We start from the raw sequence: 21,173 nt of genomic DNA on the forward strand, positions 1-21,173 counted from the left end.
AGGGATTCTGAAAAGATTTAATTTATTTGGAGATGGAAAGATGCTCTTATTCTTGAAGGGAACACAATGGTACAGGTAGGGATTTGGAGTCCCTACATATTATTGGAAATGATGCTCATACATTGCACACACCATTTTCTTTTCATTTTTCCTGTTTTTGTTCCTTTCCCCACCAAATTATTCATAAATAATGCTCATTTAACAGTAGTAAATTGTTCATTTATCTGTAAAAACAAGCCTATATATACATATTTTAGATATATTTGAGAAATGATTTTTATTAAAAAAATTGTATTATGTAGTCTATTTGTTTGTGTTTTCACTTTCAGTTTTCAAAGAAAAATATGTGTTTTTAATTTTATAGATAATAGTATAACTTAAAAATCATGATAAATCAACCACGATTAGACAAATAAATGTAAAAATTCCAAGTTTAATTTGATCACGATTAGTCAAGATCTGTCACGGTCTTAACTATGATCAAAGTATATACCATAGTTCTTATAATCAAAATATTTATCATGATTCCTAGTTATAACTAATAGTTTGAACTCACATGCTCAAACAATTGTGAATAGCAGACAAAATTATACTTTTAGTCCCATATAGGTTATAGTTGAACATATTTAGTCCTCTACTTTACTAAATTTTCAAAATGATTCCATAATTGGGAAAACTTGACATATTTAGTTCTCTGTTTTACGTTATTTTTAAAATGATCCCAAAATTAAAAAAATTGAACAAATTTAATTATTTGCTTTATGGGGTTTTTTACTATAGTAATCATCAAAGATCATATTTTATTGAATTTTGAATTTCTTGGAAGAGGTCCCTCTAATTAACATTAGCAATAAAGTTTTATTTTGAAGTCATCAAACTACACCTAACCTGTCTCACTAATTATATATATAGCCCTTGAAATTTAATTGATAAATATTTTTCATAAAGCATAATTAAATTTATCCGGCATGGGACCAAAAATTTTAAATTCTAATATAAATAATTATGATATATATAACAATATTAAATAGCGCTAGATTTAATTACAGGCTGGTATAAGACTTGAATGGACATAATTAAAGAGATGTCTGAGTGACTGTTCAGTGGAATATTTGTATATATATTATGGCTGGATTTAATTATTGCTAAGTATCTCATCCATTGAAAATTAAATAAGGAAATATTTTGTAATATATGGGAATTTATTTATGTTTTAGATGAGTATTCTTAAAATTTATATGTTAGTTATTTTTTAAAATAAATTTGAAATATGTTTTGATGAAATAAGATAATCTATTTGTAAGATATTAATTAGAAATAATTACTATAATCAAAATAAAAAAAATATTATATTTATTAAAATATTCATAAGATTAATTGACTCAAGTACACTTATGAAACAAAGAAGATAAAATTGATAAATTGTTTTTACACATTAAATAATATTTTTTTTCACTAGATAAAATTTCACTTATAATTATAATAAATATTGTATATAATCTATACTATTAGTCAATGTGGAGGGAATTAGATTTAAATACTATTTTGTGGTATATACATCTAATCTATTAAATATTAAATTAACCACATTTTAAAGCAAAAATTACTGTGAATTAGTTTCTATTTATATCTTTTCATCTTTTTCTCCAAAATATAATTTTTTTTATTCTTTTCAACAATATATTTCATACAATTAATGAAATTACAAGGTAAGAAAGCACAATTTTTTTGGCATTTTAAATTTTATTATAATAATTTAAATTGAAAATAAATTAATTTTCTTTTTTTTTCCTCGCCGGGCTCATGGAGGCGGGAGAACTCCTATATAAACAACAGTTGTCTATTTCTATGTGATGTACAATACGATATGGCATCGTCAGCTCAAAAACCCCAACACCACCTGCCAACTCCCTTCGGCGCCACCGCTGCGCCGCCGCCTACCCCGTCTATCCAGCCCAACCTCTCTTCAGAATCCACCACCCCTGACTTCCTCTCCCATCTCCTCCACCGTCTCCCTCCTGCCCTCTCTCTCTCCCTCCCTACCCGCCGCTCCTCTCCACTCTCCTCCTCCTCCTCCTCCGCCGCCGCCACTGCCACCCCACCTCTTATCTCTCTCTCCGATCCCACCCCTTCTCTCCACTCTTCCCTCCTCTCCGCCGCCACCCAACACGGCTTCTTCCACCTCACCCACCACACCATCCCCTCCCACCTCCCCCTCTCCGCCGAATCCGTCGCCGTCTCTCTCTTCAGCCTCCCCAACCATCAGAAACAGCTCCTCTTCCCCAACAACTGGCCGCTCGGCCACGAAATAGAAGACGATGAAGACAGCGCCGCCTCCCCCGGCGCAGAGTCGTTCTGTCTCGGCTCCTTGTGTTCCACCGAGTCAATAACGAACGACCTGGACTTGGATCCTCTGCGTGAATTCACCGGTGAAATGGAGGAGCTCGGGTTGAAGGTGCTGGAAGAGTTGGCTTCTGCTGTCGGGTTCAAGAACCCGGCTCGAGACGGGCTCCAGTCTCAGCTGTGGATATCTGGTGGCACGAATAAACCGGGTCGGGTGTACCCGTATGTGCTGGGGTTGCATTACCAAATACGGTGCCAGAAGCAGTCGTTGTTGTCGGATTCGGGTTGGGTCAGTGTGTCGGGGCAGACGGAATCCGTGCTGGTCACTCTTGGAGACATTGCTCAGGTCAGGCTCCACAAACCCTATTATTGTTTGTTTAGTACTTCATTTCTTACCAACTTGCAGTTTGTCCATGTCTTAAAAACATAAATTAAGAAACAATAGTAATATAAAAGTCGTCAAAACACTCTACTTTTGGTTTAATTTTAATTCTGTAAAAATATGGAGTAACGATTTTAATGCTTAGGAATCTATTTGGACAGTTTTGTTCTATACCTTTAAAATGTTTGTACATTGACAACAAAAATAGTTAAAATTTTCTAAAATAGTAAAAAAAAAAAAGGCCCTTAGTTAAACTGATTCTGTACATTTTTCTGGCTATTTTTGTCATAAATGTATGAAGTCTTTAAAATTACATAATAAATTATCAAAATATATTCGTACAGAATTAAAGTTACCATGTTAAATTTCTAAGATTAAAATTACAATTTTTTATTTCTTTTGACTACGTAAATTTGTAATTTTACTGGTAATAGGAAAAATTCTTACTTGAATATATTTGGCTGAACCCAATAGAAAATAGAATAGGTATGAAATACTTTTTATCTAATTGATTATTTTTCTTGAACTATACACTAAATACACTGTAAATATATTATATTTATTATATAATTAGTTCATATTCAACTAAATTGAATCTTAATTAAAATTTTGCGAATAGGAAAATATCATAAATCAATAATACACCAGAGGCGTGATGATTAGCATACCTATAACTGACGTGAAAGGCGGTGTTAGAACGTCACCTGACCTAACAAATGTACATGTAATGAGGTGACAATGGAGGTCTCGTGAGTTTTCAAGTTTTGGATAATTTTTTGTTTATACGAACATGAATTTCATTTGCATTTGACTACTACGTTTAATTATTAAGGAAAATTAGTTAATTACTATGTAATAGCTGGATTTCTTGACCTAATTAAGTTTTGCAGGACTAATTAGTAATTAATTAATGATCGTTTTGGATTGTAATTTATGAGATTAAGACGAATTCCAACTTGTCTGCTACAGATAAATGTTTTTCCAATATCTGAAACATCAATTTCACATTCTGAATAATAATCTTGCATTTGAATTTTGATGATGATAAGGTCAACAATTTGGCAGTTGTTTTTGGGAAAAGGCATATGCAAGTTTTGATTATTGTTATTTTTTTAAATTGACCAGCGACAAACGTCACATTTGATGTATGTGTAAAAATATTTAGAAATTATGAAATAATTAAATTTTTTATTAATGAGTTGGTCATCAATCATGGCATAGTGGCTTTAAAAAATGAAATGTGACGAAAGTTGAGGTGTGTAATTAAAGTTTGAGGGGTATTTTGATAAATTCATTAAAAATATTAAAATTACTATTATGATCAAATTTTATTGAACGGATAATGAATTAAAATTGATAAATTTGGATATTAAAATGTGAAATATTTTTCATTTAATTTTTAAAGTAAATTAAGCCTCATTAGGGATCTTGAATTTGCATTTTATATCTTTCATAGTATTTATTAAAATCTAATGAAGTTCCAAACATGGTATAAGAAGGGTCAAACATCACACTCCAATATAACGTTTTTGAGATACTGCACAGGTTTGGAGCAATGGGAAGTTGAAGAAGGTGAGGGGAAGACCTGCTCCAAATTTAGATGATGCCACCGACAATCCTCATTGCATAACAATGTCTTTACTTATAACCCTACCTGTCGACAGCACTGTCTTCCCTCTCATCCCCGACTTAGTCGAGAACGAGGAGGGTGGTGAACATGATTCCCCCAACAACAATAGAGAACAAAGGTTGTTCAATTCCTTTTCTTTTGAAGATTATGCGTGGAGAGTCTATAATGAACGTCTGCTTCTCAAGGATCCCCTTATTAGATATCGCGTTTGAGTTGATGATGTTTTTGTTGAGGAAGATGTCGTAATCAATGAACTCTATGTTTTGTGCTAGATGATTGACGATCTATGGTTGGTAAAAATGCGCAAGATGATAGAGCATTTGTCTATCATTGTTGTCGATATGTTAGGATTGAAACTAATGATTTTAATTTGAATATCTTTTGTGAATTCTTTCATATTTATTATATATTTTTACCGAAATATATACTAGGACTCTCGATTGGTCGGATAGAGTATTTGGTCAAATTCGTTTAAACTTTTATGAAATAATATGTTCTTTAAGCTTAATCATATTTTCTTAGATTTGATTTTAAAATAAGTTTACAGGTATATGTACATGTATACATTTAGGATAAAAGTAATTTTGTTATCACTCATATAATAATAGCAGAAAAATAAATAAATGAATAAAATAACTCCACTAGTTGTAATAATTACAGTATCGTTCTTGGGCCTATATGTTTTTTTCTTTTTTTAAAACACATCCCAATGTGTGTACTTTAATAAGATTTTGTGGTGTGTTATTTCTACCAAGCTATGATAGAAAGTCACATATTTAGATGTAAATAAATCTAAAATTATTTATATAAATTATGTGAAAATAGTATTTTTTTTGCCACAAGTTTTAGGGTCAATAAACTTTTTCTCATTGATTATGAAACTATTATTAATGATATTATAAATAATAAAAAAATTCAAATTTACTATTTTCATCAGATTTTGTTAGTATTTTGGATAATTGCTACGTGCTTAGTATGTTGTATCTTTTTCATTAAAATGCAAACAAAATCTAGTTTTGGGTCACATGCTTGGTCACTTTCTTTTCGCCGATCATACTGTTATATTTTGCCAAGCGTCCAAAGAGGCGATCAATTGCATTAAGAAGGTTCCTTGACAGTATGAGATGGCTTTGGGACAACAAATCAATTCGAATAAGTCATCTATGTTTTTTAGCTGCAATAACAAACAGTTTAGTTACAAAATATGGAGCACGACAGTTGGATAGACAGAAAAGTTTTTATCTCAAGCTGGTTGAGTTGTCCTGGTGAAAACAATGTTGCAAACCACCCCATTTATGTTATGTCATGCTTTTGGATACGAATAAACTCTTACATGGGCTCATTTCACTAACATCAGACTTTTGGTGGAACTTGGAGAAGGGAAAGAAGATTCATTGGCTAAATTGGGTTTTTGTCCCCTTCAAGGCGATCCCCTTGCACTAGCATCGTTGTACAATGTATATGTAATCTTCAATGCAATGAAATCTACTTTCTGAATCGCGTGTTCAATTTACTGCTTTCGTACTGCACCTTACTTACTGTTGCCGCTGCTGTTGCTATTCCTGTCGATGTGCTGTGCTAGTGCCCTTCGGGTGTTCGGTGGTGTGTTGCTATTGGCGGAAGTAGTCTGCGGACTGCTAGTCACGCGGTGCCTCTTTCCCTGCATTGCGGAAGACGCCTATCATCTTTGAAGCAGAGAGGGGGGTTCAACACCTCATTCTCATGGCAAACTATACATGGCTCTATTCCCATTATTGGACGAGGTAGAAGATGGAGGGTCGGTGATGGATCTTGCATTCAAATTTCAAAGGACAAATGGTTATTGTGGGGACAGTCATTTAAATTGCACTCTTGTCACACAGATATTAAAATTAGGGGGTATTTATAATTTTTCAAACAACAAATAAGTATTTGTAATTATGCTAAATCTCAGAAAAGGTGATTGTAATTTGCTCTTATTTGTATTGCTTTAATTCTACAGTGGCATTTAATAGAGATATATTAAACCATAAAAGTATAAAAATTCAGATTTAAGAAAAAAAATAACAATTTGACCCATATGCACAATTTTATTAAAAAAGAAAAATTCTTCTACAAATCTCATCTGGGGAGAAAATTCCTAGTAATAGTAAATTCTCCAACCACATTTAATGAGTATTTTCTTGGATTTATCAGTAATATTTTGCTCATTACTGCAGAATTATGTAATCTCATTTATGTTATTAGATTACATATATAGGGAATTAATGATGAGCTATGTCCCTTTTAGTACTAGGATTGAATTTAAGGGTAAATTACATCAATTACCCGTGAAATAAAGTTTAATTATACAAACACCTCACATTATTTGTAAAATGTATAAGTATACCATTCTCTAATATTGTAATTGTAATTTCGCATCGACACAACATTACTCAAACATCCCTAAAGTACATTACATTGCCGCATTACTTATAATTTTGTAAAGAACACGACAAAATGAGATCTAATGTCAGAGAGTGTCGATGTAGTTTACCCTTCCAGCAACTTTTCCTGAAATTTGGCGTAATTACAAATACCTCATTGTTGTTTGAAAAGCTACAAATATCCCCTCATTCCAATATTAACTTCTACGTAACAATGAATGCATTCTATCAAGTTTTCATCCAATTTTGTGGTGAATTTTTCAAAATACCCTTTTTACATGATGAATTATGATTGTATATACTTTTTAGAATTTTATAAGATATTTTTATGAATTAATATTCTTGATGGATTATTTATTTTATCCGTTTCTCAAACTTTTTATATTTTTTCAAATACTTTTTGTTTTACAAAATATTAACAAGGGTAAATTAGTAAATTTTAATTTCACAGCATAAGAGCTATCTAATTATTTTTTATTTTAATAGAATATTTATAATTGTTTACATAATAAAAAGATATTTGTAAGTATATAAAATTTTAAAGAAAGTAGCTGTAATTTTGCCCAGCATTTAAGTTTTGGGCCAAAAGATTGCAAGATAGTAATATTGGAGAGGGAAATCCTAATAATAATAAGTTGCCCAACCATATTAAATGACTATATTTCTTAGGTCTGTAGCTCCAATTTCTTCCAATGTCCTTTCTGGAGTTTCACTTCCGTCTCAGGTACTTCACCTCTTCCAAACATCGTTACACACACAAACACCTCCTACTTTGTGTATAATCCCATGTATTCGTAATGTATTTGTGTGTAGGCCGTGCGTATATTTGTATGTGTGTATGTATTGTATATCTTTATGTTCGTAATTACGCTGAGGCAGAAAAATGATATGCTGAGTATGAATTTTTATTTATTTTTTCCCAGCTTGAAGAACAATTGAGAATTCCGGGGAAGATTTGGAATCTCTGTTGTCAGCGTCTTCAATGAGGAAAAGAGCCCGACTTGCAGAACCCAAGGTTTGGATTTTTTGGACGCTAATTAACTCGACGTGATTTCGTTTTTATTTTTATTTTCTTTTTTTCTCGTAGCAGTAATCATTTGTTTTCTTTTCTTTTTTAAGAAATTTACTGTTTATTTTGATGTTGATCGAGTGTTAAATGGTAATGATTGTGATCTGCATACTTAATTTACTGTTAACGTGTGTAAGATGATATGTGAATTGAAGTGGCGGTTACACATGTGGGCTGAGATTAGATGGTAAAAATGTGAATTTTTGGATAATCATGCTATCCCTTTTTTGGTTGCTCGAAGATATGCTGACCCTTTTGTTCTGTTTTGTGGTTGTTGAATAACTTCCTGTGATGAAAGGATGAGTTTGATCCAGAGGATTATATCAGTTCGTTGCCGGATGATATTCTGTTTTTAATATTATCCCGTTTAACTCTTAAGGGAGCTGCTGTTACTAGCAACTTATCGAGGCGATGGCGATATTTGTGGACTCATGTAGCTGCATTAGATTTTGATGCTAATGATACACTGGACAGAATCGCCGCAGATGCAAAATTGCGTAGCTCAGAGAGGGCGAAATACATTAATTGGGTGAACCGTGTCGTGAGGCAGCATGTGGAGCCCACTTTGGATGCAGTTCGGATTTGTTTCGATTTGGATAAGAGTTCAAAATGTGCAATCGATAATTGGGTTAAGTTTGCGATTGCAAAGAGAGTTCAGAGGCTTGAATTGGACTTGTTGGAAAACGGGGAGACTCTTCGTCAGCCCATGCGTAACTACACTTTTCCATATAAGCAATTGATTCAGTCTAAAGGGTCCTCGTTGAAGAATGTCTATTCAAATTTTGCTCGAACTCAACCCTGCATGTCGACAGGGTTGAAGTGTCTTAAGGCTCTCTCTTTGAAATGTGTAAATGTGAATGAAGAAGCACTTCAGTGTTTTCTATCCAACTGTCCAGTTCTGCAATATTTAACCATACACGGCTCTGGGGATTTGGTGCATGTTAAAATCAGTGGCTTGTCACTTATGTTGAAGTACCTCGAGATAGTCTTTTGTCTGGGAATAGAGACTATTGAGATCTCTAACGTAAACCTTGTGTCATTTAGTTATTTGGGCCCAGGGATCAATTTAATCATTAATAATGTTCCCATGCTTGATGAGATTTCCATTGGCGAGGGATATTCTGGATTGGAGAACAATGTCTTTGGCCAGCTTTCTTGTTGTCTTTATCAATTAGAGGTTCTCACATTGGATATATATCGTCCTGAAGTAAGTAAACGAATCCTCTGCTTCTTGGTATCTTTCCGGATTGAATATGTAACATTGGTGCTCTTGTTTTCTTGTTTTCAGGAAAACATAAAGATTTTTGCATTCCCTCAGTTGCCTAAACTCAAGCAGCTTATTTTAAAAGTTGGAGCATGGGATGACGATAGTCTGCTTGAATTCACTTCCCTGATAAAGGCCTGTCCTAACTTGAACAGATTTGTGTTGCAGGTACGTGTTTGAACTCAGTATTGGAATGTCAATCGTGGTTTAGTTGTATTTCGGGCATCTGATTGTTCAGCTTAGTTTATGTGAATAAATTACTTGCTTTCTTTTAACTATCAAAGTACTGAAGGTTTCAACACCACTGTATGTCCGTGATTATTGTCGTGTTGGTAGAGAACCTAGCTGATGTTTCTAAGATTACTAACTTAAGTAAAGAAACAAAACAAGTTGCTGATATAGAAAAGTTTTGAATTTATTTTCTTGTACTGATGGTCAAAGGTAATATGTTAGCTAGGGTCCTGGGGAGCCCCGACACGTGAAAATCTTCATTCTGGAATTGATAGATATCCCCTTCCTGTACAAGGATATTCTTTGTTTTCATCTAGTCTCTTGTCTTCTGCATAGTGCATGTCTTACTTCCATGATTGATATTGGAGAAGAACTTGCTTTTATTTTGGAAACACACCTGTTTTGCGTCTTTTTCACCAGTTTCAAACCCTTGGCACATGGGCCAATCAGATGTGGACCTTGTCACCTGTGCATATCGATCTTCTAAGATTTTTCTCCAAACCATTCGCAATGAAGTACCACCTGCCCAGCAGTTCATTATTATGCTTATGCATGCATTTAGGCAAGAGTGTGTGCTCTCAGTGTTTCTCTCTGTGTGTGTGTGTGTGTGTGTGTGTGAGAGAGAGAGAGAGAGAGAGAGTTTCCTATTTAGAACACCAACTTGCTAAGTGAACACTGAAATACATGTCACATCCGCTGGAACATTTCAACTTGAGGGATGGATAGTTGTCCTCAAGTTAGGATCTGAAGCATTCACTTCGGTTGAGGACATTAAAGTGTCAAATTGATGGCAGAGTCTCCACAAATGTTACCGTCCTTAAGAAACTTGACCAGCCACTCTCTGATTCATTAGCTTCAGAGATGATGTTTGCCTATTTGGTGTTACTTGAGCTAATCAAATGCTGGTTCTCTGTCCTGTAGAATGAATAGTAGAGAGACATGGAACACGGGATGCTACTTTGAAATCATAGCAAGTAAATTCCATGTATACAAGCTGCCACATTAGTAACGTGCTATAAAAGAATTGTTCTATCTTATTGTAAAAGAATCTGCTGCCGGGAGGCTGCCAGCTGCAACAGTGAATTGGTCACCAAATCCTAAAACTTACTTTCTTTTTCAATTGTTCTAAATTCAGATGTTAACTTCCTATTCTTCCTTTCCTAATTGGGAGCCAACCTCGGTGATTTATGTTGAACTGGAATTTCAACAAGTAACTTGACTTATCCAGTTATATACACATGTTTAGCCTTTTCTTGGGACAAAATAAGTTCGTACATCAGATTGGAACATGAACAGCTCAGAAATTAGATTTGGATCAGAAACTGTGTCAGAAGTCATGAGAAAAGCACCTTTGATAGATACTTTAGTTCAGCACTCATTGAAATGGAAATTATTCTTTAGATGACTGTCAAGCTTATCGAAGATCACTAGGAAGTAACTACAATTAAATTTGAGTCAACTTGAACGCTTTTCCTACCAGCATTCATTAGTTGGACAAATACTGTGATACATGAAAGAGGATGGAGTAAGACAGAACTAGGCATATGATTTTTGTCCTTGTCCTTACAAAGTAAATCCATAACATGTCTGTTTCTGTACAAGTTACTATTTGGTATTTGACTGAATTTGTCTATATTATAGTTTAAAATCATTACTTCTAGAAATTTGATGCTTGTCGAGGACTGAATTGAGTCGAACAACCAAAAAATAAATAAGGGTAAAGGAAAACAAATGCATACATGTGATGTATTTGACCAAATATTTTAGCTCCCTTCATATGAGGAACTAGGGTAAGTACATATAATTTTGTAAATGCATATAATGGTTATATTTGGCTGGGTACCGGTTGACAGTTCAAGTTGAAGTTGATGAAGAAATTGTCATATAATGGTTATACGAAGAAATCATCTACTGATCAAAATAACTTTTCTAAAGCTAATTCTCTAATCTGCAGCCTTGGAGGTAGATGGATCCACAAATTCTTTCTTACTGTGAATTCTTAGTTGCTTGTACATCCTCCATTCAGTTTGGGTTCAAGTGCTGCAATCTAGTTACTTTATCTTTGTGTTTGAAAATTTGAGAGCTTTCCCTTCGTTGGTCTTTGCGCATATGAACCAAATGCTAGCTAACATGCACCCGTTTGTTTTTCATTTGGTCCTCCCACCATGTTGTTGCAGTTAATATGGATGTCACCCTCAAAGAGAAGAAGAAAAGTAAGGCAAGCTGCCAAATGTGCCCATGAGTTCCTGAAATTGGTAGAGATTGTCGGGGATTATGGCCGTACAAGCGACATTGAACTTGCCATGTACTTTATTGAGAACGCCATTGCTCTCCAGAAAATTGTCATTGATCCTCGCAACCAAATACTGGAGAGATCGCCTGTGGGAACTGACCAAATCAAGAAAGAGGAATCTGCTCGAAGACGTGCCAAGCAGCAGCTTGAAGCCAAAAAACCTCCAGGAGTACAATTAATAATCCTCTAATATGGATCCTGATCAGGTTGGCCGACTTGTCTGTTATTGCCATTGTATATATGGAAGCGCAAGATGCTACAGATAAGGGCGTCTCGACTAAACTTTCGTCATCAGCTAGGAAAGACAAAAAAGTCTTCCTACTGAATACGAAATAGAAGGTTAGCCCGTTACCCTCATATACCTATAATATAATCTATACATTTGTATTCGCAGAAGCTTGAGGTTTTGGTTGTTTGTTGCTCTTATGTTCCTAGTTAGTTCAACCTCAGGAAGATGCTAATCCACCTGCGTTAGATGATGTTAGTTTATTGCTTATTTGTTATGAACAGAACATCTCTGGATGTCATGATTTTGAATTTCAAGTTGGTGCCATGAAATTTCTTGGCGCACTTATTTCTTTCTTTTTTTTGTCTCTTCACGGAGTCGATGTTTTGTCTGGTAAGTTGAACTAGTGAACTAAAAAAATAATGACTTTTATCCTTCCTGGAAGAATTGAATAGTAGTACAGGAACATAAATTTCTCAGGAGCCAGAAACTATTAGATTATTTTCTCTAGTGTGTCTGAATCATGAAGAATAAAATTTAACTTAATCCTTTGTTTAAAGAACGCAAATGTTCTGTTGTGTAGATGGACGACCGTACACAGTTACATCAACTGTCAAGAAGTCAGCCTTATTTGTTGAAAGGAATTTCAGCAACATCTCAAGATATAGTTTGAAATCTTCCCTGGTACATGTTGTTGCTTGTTTGTTTTTTTAAGTAAAAACGATGAACTATTATTAATTGAGATGAATTGATTACAATTTAATACCTACTATTCAGTAGACACAACATCTTATGCATAAGGCAGGGCTTGAACTCATGGCCTCCAAGATCATGGGCCTCAACTTCATTAATTAAGTTAGGCTCATTGTCTGTTAGATTTTTTTTTTTTTTTTTAACTCAAGAAAAAGATGAGTTTCCGCTTGATTAGAAGGATTAAATGGAACTGAAAATTTGATTTTCTATGGGCAAAATTCTGTTTGACTTTAATCTATGTGGTACTTTGTTAAGTTTTTTTTATAATTAGCATATATGGTAATTATTTTAGTATACTCGAGGAATTGATTATTATTATATTTTAACCTTATTCACTAACAACTACAATAATTCATATACTAATCATCAGTATCAAATGTCTGTGCTTATCCAATATCTACTATTCAAACTAGTAAGTGGGTTACATTTCATGCACGTGCATGATTTCTAAAAATTATTCAAATTAATATAATCATATAAATTATATTATTTAATTTTGGTGGAGTAAAAACTTACCTAAAGATATGTTTACAAGATAATAAATTAATATAAATATTTTGCTTTATAAAAAAAATATTGATAAAAGAACACTATAAATAAATTCAAGAAATAAAAAAAAGCATGAAAAATAATATATCAAAATGTAGTTATAAAAGATTATGATGAGTGGAAAAGTTAAAAATAATTAATTAAATTTAAAAAAGTAGCAGACCAAAATTATTTTAGACACCAAAAAGACTCTTGTTCATAATATATAGTATAGATATACAAATAATTAATATCAAAATCGAACCGCAGTCTCTTCCTACCTAAATTCAAATATGTTGGAAATTAAGGGATTAGAATGATAATAAGTTAGGAATCAAATATGATGTTTCTTTATGATGTGGATGTGATTCTAATTTCTGCCTCTCCAGATTAGGTTTATATTAATTACAAACATGAGTTTGGTTTAAAATTTTATGAATGTTTGTTTAAAGAAAAATCATTGAAAAACATTTTGTAGAATTAAAAAAAGTAAAATATCGTCAACGAAGTCTTACTCAAATGATAAGATTGACTTTCATAAATATGAATGTTCTTTTATTGTTATAGTAATTTTTTATTTCTTTATTTCATTAAAATGTAATCTTTGATTTGGGCTTATTTTTAATAGACGTAAACTATTTGTTAGAAGTAATACATTTTGATATTATAATATGAGTTATTGAATGTTAATGCTCATTGAGAAATACAATACTTTACCATGTTAATTTACAACGACAAATGTCATTAAATCAGTAGCGGTTAGAATCTAAATATTTATGAATTTATTAAATTTAAAACTAGATTTTAAAAAAATAAATTCTCCAAGAGAGAATACATAATCAGAATTTCAAAAGACAAAGATTGATCACATTAACATTTACAAGAATTTTAATGTCTTTGCTGCTTATTTAGAGTTGATCGAAGTAAAGAAATTTGAAAATAATTAAAGTTTAAGGTAAATATTAATTTTGGTCCTTCAAGGATGCTACTTTTCAAATTTGGTCCCTCACATTTGTCGCTCATCAAACTTAGTCTGTCATGTTTGAAAATTCCATCAAATTTGGTACTCATCATTAAAAACCCGTTACAACTAATGGATTTGCCCAAAAAAAAGGAAATTGTGTAAATGCTGAAGAGAGTTCTAAGTCCGACGCTTTGTTGGAAAGATGGTAGTCTCACCACTCCACCAAACATATTCATCCACCATCTTTCTAGGCAAAGGGCCTAGTTTTGAATTCTCTTGAGAGAGTTTGATGAGAGGAAACATGAGGGATTGAATTCGGATAAGTGGTATAATTGAGAAACCAAAAGTGTTATATACCCTTAAAATTTGTATATGAGAATGTTCAATTAAAATTTTAAAAGTTCAGATTTGAAGGGAAAAAAAGAAGATCAGAGAAAGAAAAATGGATGTTTTCTTCTTAATATAGTGAATTTTATTTGTTGGCACTTCTACAATCTGATATCTTTGTTATAATATCCATGAATTAATAAAGTATATCCATTGAAATATTTGGATGATATTTTTTTTTCCTCACATGAGTTTGTTGAATTGTGTAGATTTAATTTCAAAATTACTAATTAATTCCTAATGGTTTTTTAGGAACATTTTCTGTTGCATGTATTACTTAGTTTTATCTTCGGAATAATGTATACATTTAGTACACATCTACATCCTTATTGATATATTACATTCATATACGTTAGTGTACTTAATTTTTTTTTTCTAATTTTATATGCAGTAGTATTCTGTATAAGTACAATGTTGATAAAAATCATGCTACATCGACGACATGTTTCACTAGTATGCATGAAATGTTTTGTTATGTATGTACTGCATTTGATCATTCTATAATGGCTTTTACCTGGAAAGTCAGATACAAAACTGGATTCTCTGAGACAAACCTAACAATACAAGCGCCCTCAGACTCCGACATGGCTAAAATTATTTCTGCCGAGCGTATGTGGTTATGCTAAAAACTGTTCGTAACATCACTGGTGAATTGGAATGGATACGGCAAGCACACCAACAGTCCTAACAGTAAAACTAAAACCCCTATGGCTTTATATTTGTTGTCAGGATCAGTGATTTCTTCGGACAGCGGTGCAATAGGTCCTCTCTGCAAGAAAAATATAAGAACGACCCAATAAAATGCAACGTCGTTCAGCAATGAGGCCAGTCCCAGAAGCACGATGGAAGCAGCAGTAAAACGAGATGAAGCCTGCCAAATCAAGAGGATCACTCAGATTTGTACTCTATATTTGATCTATACTGATTTTCTTTGTCCAAGAATAGGAGATAATAATGATACTCTGTCAGGGTTCGCTCTATATTTGATAAATTGCGATTTAATTTTTGGCTATAGGTCATATATTGGCTGAATATCATAGATTTGGATATACCTTTCTTCCCCATATAGCAAAAGAGATTCGGCCACCGTCAAGCTCTCCTGCAGGAATGCTATTGATAGCATTAATAAGAAGTCCAGCCCATGCCCATATTACGAGTGGATTTAATGACAATGGGGTCCCTTCCTTTAGAACATCTCCAAGAAGTAGCTTAGCTATGTCCAGGAAAGAAAAAGAAAGTGAATTTAGTAGTTAAACTCCAAAAATATGTAAATAACAGTCTAGAGTTACTTTTTTCTAGTGCACTAATGACCAGTAAACGAATTAGGATAGTTTAGATGCAACGAAATGCTGTCCATACTGAGTCTTCATCATGACAAGAGAAAACTAATTACCTATTCCCCCAACTAGAAGTGATTCATGAAATACTGAAGGATCCACAACAATGCCAAGTTCATCAGCTGGAGGCAGGACAAATCCTAAAAGCAAAAGTAGAAAACCCAAAGCAAACCCTGCTAAAGGACCCGCAGCTGCAACTTTCAAGAGATCCTCACGCTTCGGTACGATATTCAGAATCCTTGTTATGGAACCAAATGAACCTATCTGCCATCTGAAGCTCATTAGACCTTTTTGGCCCACTCAGAGAAGTTGGGACTAAATTTTCCACACTAAAGAAGATGAGAATGGGGAAAGAGAGGACGAATGATGTTTCAAGAAACAAATTTTGCTTGTCAAAAGTGAGGCAGGCAAACAAAGAAAACAAATTATATGAATGTGCAAGCAACAAGTGATGAATTTGCACCTTCACACTATATCTCGATAACTTCAAAGTGACTAATTGTGGTTATGGTATTTTCTATCAACAATAGCATAAGTTGAAAGTTGATTGGGCTACTGAATGTAGTACATGAGGAAGTTCTTTAAGAAATTAAACACACACGTATGCCGAAAAAAGAAAAACATGATTTTTCACAGTATGATTACTAATTCAAATATGTTGAACGAGCAGTAAAATATATTTATATTTTTCACAGTATGATTACTAATTCAAATATTATGACTGGACGTGCTTTGGAACCAATTTAAACAGCAAGAGAAATCAAACTGAATCATGAGATTAAGTGATCTCTCTTTGTCATCCAGCTTGTCTTACAATTTACCAAATAGACAAAGAGCTTCTGTCATTTCTAAGAATTTCAACTCAATTTCTTCTCAAGTTTTCCTTTTATCACATTTCAAGAAAATGCTTATAAGTATTTTTTAGGCCAGTTTCTTTTTTAAGGACTATGTTTCAGTATTCAATCACACCTTAAAGTTCTATTCTTACTTTTTCAGATTTCACCTAATGCAGTTGTATTGTCTCAGCTACCTAAATAAGTTCTTTTGTCACTGGCCTGCTCCAAAAGACAATCAGCCTGTGGAAGTAGGACATCCTTAAGCGTTCATTGTCTGGGTGCTCACTTCTCTCTTCCAAAAAAATTCCAAATACATCTTTTCACTATACGTCCATTTCATTAACTTGTTGGCTTATATGTCAATATAATTTTTTTCTTTGTTGTTTCTGTATGGATGTTATATGATCTGGTGCTCATTATTATTCGTCTCCCTGACTTTACAGAGTTATGCTCTTTAATAAAGCTAATATAGAGTTAGACTATTATCTGAGGCCAGGAAGGAGGGAGTTTCACCATTTAGACAACAAGTTATGCCACAAGAGTGTTTTTTATAATGTAACATATCTTGGGGAAAAGTGCAATATCCTTCCTTGAATCAATGACATGATTTATTTTGAATCAGTCTAACAAAGACACTATTCACTTCATGATCTGATGAAGTAGAATTTCTACTGATTCATAACTGGAAAACTAATAAATCTATAGGAAAATCACTGAAGAGGCTTTACATTTCATAAAAATGGAGTTTATTCATGTAAACAAAATCCCACAACTAGAAAATATTGTAAAATGTGTTCAGAAGAATATTTATTGGCAGTTGAAATATGTGGGGAAGCACTACAATTCACCTGCCAACTAGGAACAAAATATGGAACACCCAGCTTAATTCCAGCTTCTTTGGCAACTACAATATGACCGACTTCATGTACTGCTAGAATAAGTGCAGTTACAAGAGCTCCAGGAAGTCCATCTTTCAACAAGTCAACATTGTCAAAAACTGATCTGGAGATGAGATAAAACTTAATGTCAATGCTAAACTAAGCTGTTTTTTACTTGGACTGTCATCCACACGGAGATAGAGAATAATCAAGTCAAAGAAACACAGTAGTAAAGTGTTAACATTGTGTTTCTTGCAGAGCTAGAATTTAGGCATGCCAATACAGAAAGGCACAAGATTTTGGTTACTGTATTGTCACTTAAACATGCCAATAGTTTAGAAATACGACTCTGTCATGTAAATTTTCTTATCATAGCCTTTTGCTAGAATAGAGCATATACCATACACAAGATAGAAAGAAAAACTCACAGCAGATTTGCTTGTAATGCAGGAACATTGCGGAGAAGTAAGGTGAATACAGTGACCAATCCAAAAGCCCCTGCAGCGAACCATTCTGGAACAGCTGCATTACAAGTACAGACAAGGTCAATAATCTAAATCCAGAGCTATCTTTACACCTATAATCTGAAAGAAAAGATCTTCAAATGTCCAACAGAACAGCTAATAAACTACCAGTGGTATCTGGTTGCAAGGTCTTCCTTGGCACCACAACTGCCACAGGTTTATCATCCTCTGGGTTAATTAGAAGGAATAACTTGTATAGATCTCCAAATCTGTCCTGTACATAATATATGGTCACATAAGAAACAAAACGACCATACAAGAAAACGTTCAACACAAATAGAAGACATAGAGGCACCAACTCCCATTCTCCTTGCTATTTTCTCATAACTCCTTGCAGCTTGCCCCCGTAGGTTTCCCTTGAACAATACCCCACCCTAAAACCAAAATACCAAAGTATATGTCAATCACACTATGCTTATTACATTCCCACATTGAAACCAGTCTTTGCATCACCAATGCACTATTAAGAAAACCAATGATACAGTAATCTGTACCATAATATAACTCACTTCATATGGTTCCTGGCTGGTCACGAAGAATGTGTCAAAACCAAATACTTGATCCTTCAGAATTTCAATTGTTTCTTTTGGAATCCTGAATGATTCATCAAATTCCTGCTGCTGCTTAGAGTTTAGAGGAGAAAGGGACACAAGAATATCAGTAGAGAGAGATCTGAATGGAGGGATCAAACAACCATTTCCTAATTTATTCCACATTATTATCACCTTCACACCTGGGAGGGGCGATCCAGTTGCAACTTGGACATCATTAACATCCTGTTAAATCAGATAAACATGGAAATCAGATAAAACATCTATATAGAAAGGTGCAGAACAACAACAACAACAACAAGAGCGAGTCTAACTCAATTAGATTAAACATGCTATGTAGATCCAACATAAAAGTTCCAAGAGTGGAGTTCTTTATGTAGGACATTCATACATAACATCTTCTCTATGGTGCATATTACATCCCTCTTACCCTCCTTAAGTCGCATTAATCATAAAGATGCTTTACTTCTTGATCACCTATTAAGAATATAAGACGATAAGAATACTCCCTCCCTAGATTGCCGCCTTAGGCTTTAATTCACCAAGACCACCACCAAATACATCATATAGAAGAACACAATAATTTGAGAAAAAGAGAATCTAAAATGTAATAGTTGGCTTTGTATCGCATGTAAACAGAGTCAACGCATGCTTTGGTTAAACTAACAAAAGCAGTAAATAAAATAGCATCACATAAATGGCATATATCCGAAGTACCTCAAGCTTGCCTGGGTCCTCGTTCGTTACATCACCATCACTATTTACCACGCTTTTGGTCTCAAGCATGTCCAAGTCAGCAGATTGATTGTTACCCTAGGAAAATCACTACCACATCAGCCACCCCTATAAAGTAACACTTGCATGGTTAAAAGTCAAAACAACTAAACAACTAGCTATTTCAACAAATGAGACTGATCACTGACCACATTCTCTGAAACTTGCTCTGAGTTATTCCAGGAAATTGAATCACTCGACACCAATCCATCATTTTCTCCATTTAATTTTCTTTCCTTCAAAATTCAAAACCCAATTCAGAGAAATACAAAGAAACCAATAAAATGAGATGTGTACGCAGCAGAATGAAATAAGGATTTCATAACACTACAAACACGAAAGACGCACAAATCAGATGATGCAATAAAGACCACAACAGATTACCTCCTCATTATTACTCTCGGGCTCCGTCTCCGTCTCACTCACTCTGCAAATAACTTTAACATTCCCCCTAACAACATAATCCGACCTAAAAAAAAAGAGTCCGGAAACAACACTCAACATTCGGTAACAAAAAGTAAACCATCTCCACAACTTTTTACCACTGAACCACACAGACAAAACAATTAAAAAAAACAAAGAAAGAAATGAGCAGTCACCTCAACAATTGCCGAGAGCTGAACCTCCACCTCCCAATGGCCGGAGAAGAAAACCGAATGCGGTTGCAAGAATCACATCGCGACAACGGAATAACAAAATTCCCGCCAAAACAACTCGCCGATAAATTCATTGCTGCAGAACTTAAATCCTATAGAGTTCCGTTTAAATGAACTATGCAAACATCAAATTGCTCTAGACAGCACGAAAAAAATCAAGGGTTTAGCTTCAATTTTGATGGGGCTTAGGAGATGGGAAAATATCTTATCTCCTGGATAGAATCAGCAGAACGTAATCGGAATATCTCAGTATATTATTATTATTATTATTATTTTCTTGGGGATCCGTCCGTTATGCCGTTATACGCCCAAAATCTAACGTGCGAGTAACATTTAGACATCTGTTGAGGGGTTTGCAGCTTAATCTATATCCTTTTTGGGCCTCCAATTTGGATCCAAGTACCGGACCCAATTCATGGCCCATTTATTGGATATTATCATTTTGGAATTAAAATGGAAAAAAGAATATACAGTAGGAGGATTTGATAAAATAATAATAATTATATGCACTAGTGAGACATTAAATAATTAAATCATATCACATTAGTATAATATTAATTTAATTATCAAAACACCTAACCCAACTGTATTTTGTTGGCAAAATTTAGATAGTCCAATTTACAATATGTTGGTGCTGAAACCAACTCAACTGACACGTTAGATGATATTTATACGAATGTGACACGTTAGACGATTTTATATGATTTTTATACTAATGTGATAATTTCAGCTCCTTCTCGTGTAGAATATGGATAACGTGGCATATAACTAGATCAATATAATTCGAGTATATTTTCTAAGAATTTGAGATACCAAGATCATGTTCAATCAATTGTTTCTATCATGTTGTATAAATAGGAGTTTAGGTAAGTTAAGAAATGGCAACTTAGCTTCATAACTTCACTTGACTATATTTATTCATCCACTTAGCTTATTAATCAGTCAAATCTCCCATTTTCTCATTCCATACGTTCTTCATACTTTTGCTCACTTAACCCACTGATTTTACCTTATTGTCATTGAGCTCTTACTTGATTCTTGTCAAATCATTATTAATTTAAGATGTTAATTCCTATTTTAAAGGTTAGTCCCCAAAAATCTTAGAATTTTCAACCCTTTCTCCTATATTTTATGGTGCTATT

At 33.8% G+C, this 21,173-nt stretch overlaps 3 protein-coding genes across 7 annotated transcripts; 2 read left to right on the top strand and 1 right to left on the bottom strand.

Annotated features, from left to right (window-relative positions):
- Positions 1–1,844: 1,844 nt before the first annotated feature.
- Positions 1,845–4,743, top strand: LOC105160982 (2-oxoglutarate (2OG) and Fe(II)-dependent oxygenase superfamily protein). The gene is made up of 2 exons (XM_011078530.3): positions 1,845–2,689; positions 4,271–4,743. The coding sequence occupies exons 1-2, from the start codon at positions 1,868–1,870 to the stop codon at positions 4,565–4,567; spliced, it is 1,119 nt and encodes a 372-aa protein (XP_011076832.2). The 5' UTR covers positions 1,845–1,867; the 3' UTR covers positions 4,568–4,743.
- Positions 4,744–7,335: 2,592 nt separating this feature from the next.
- Positions 7,336–12,191, top strand: LOC105160896 (F-box/FBD/LRR-repeat protein At5g22700). 5 transcript variants are annotated; one of them, XM_011078408.3, is made up of 5 exons: positions 7,336–7,484; positions 7,684–7,775; positions 8,128–9,036; positions 9,118–9,261; positions 11,502–12,191. In XM_011078408.3, the coding sequence occupies exons 2-5, from the start codon at positions 7,743–7,745 to the stop codon at positions 11,805–11,807; spliced, it is 1,392 nt and encodes a 463-aa protein (XP_011076710.1). In that variant the 5' UTR covers positions 7,336–7,484; positions 7,684–7,742; the 3' UTR covers positions 11,808–12,191. The 5 variants fall into 5 exon arrangements, with proteins under 5 accessions (XP_011076710.1, XP_011076712.1, XP_020549260.1 ...); XM_011078410.3 differs by having other exon boundaries at positions 8,209–9,036; XM_020693601.1 differs by lacking the exon at positions 7,336–7,484 and adding an exon at positions 7,504–7,596 and having other exon boundaries at positions 8,209–9,036.
- Positions 12,192–14,931: 2,740 nt separating this feature from the next.
- EGY2 (ethylene-dependent gravitropism-deficient and yellow-green-like 2) lies at positions 14,932–20,292 on the bottom strand. The gene is made up of 13 exons (XM_088879295.1): positions 19,975–20,292; positions 19,760–19,844; positions 19,525–19,611; positions 19,319–19,414; positions 18,776–18,826; positions 18,560–18,670; positions 18,350–18,424; positions 18,159–18,264; positions 17,955–18,048; positions 17,497–17,650; positions 15,869–16,076; positions 15,528–15,688; positions 14,932–15,346 (listed from the first exon to the last, which is right to left on the bottom strand). Exons 1-13 carry the CDS (start codon positions 20,103–20,105, stop codon positions 15,098–15,100), a joined length of 1,608 nt encoding a protein of 535 aa, XP_088735421.1. The 5' UTR covers positions 20,106–20,292; the 3' UTR covers positions 14,932–15,097.
- Between the last annotated feature and the right edge of the window lie 881 nt (positions 20,293–21,173).

This window comes from Sesamum indicum, linkage group LG4, assembly GCF_026168435.1.
Source record: "Sesamum indicum cultivar Baizhima isolate 11 linkage group LG4, ASM2616843v1, whole genome shotgun sequence".
NCBI classification, from domain to species: Eukaryota; Viridiplantae; Streptophyta; class Magnoliopsida; order Lamiales; family Pedaliaceae; genus Sesamum; species Sesamum indicum.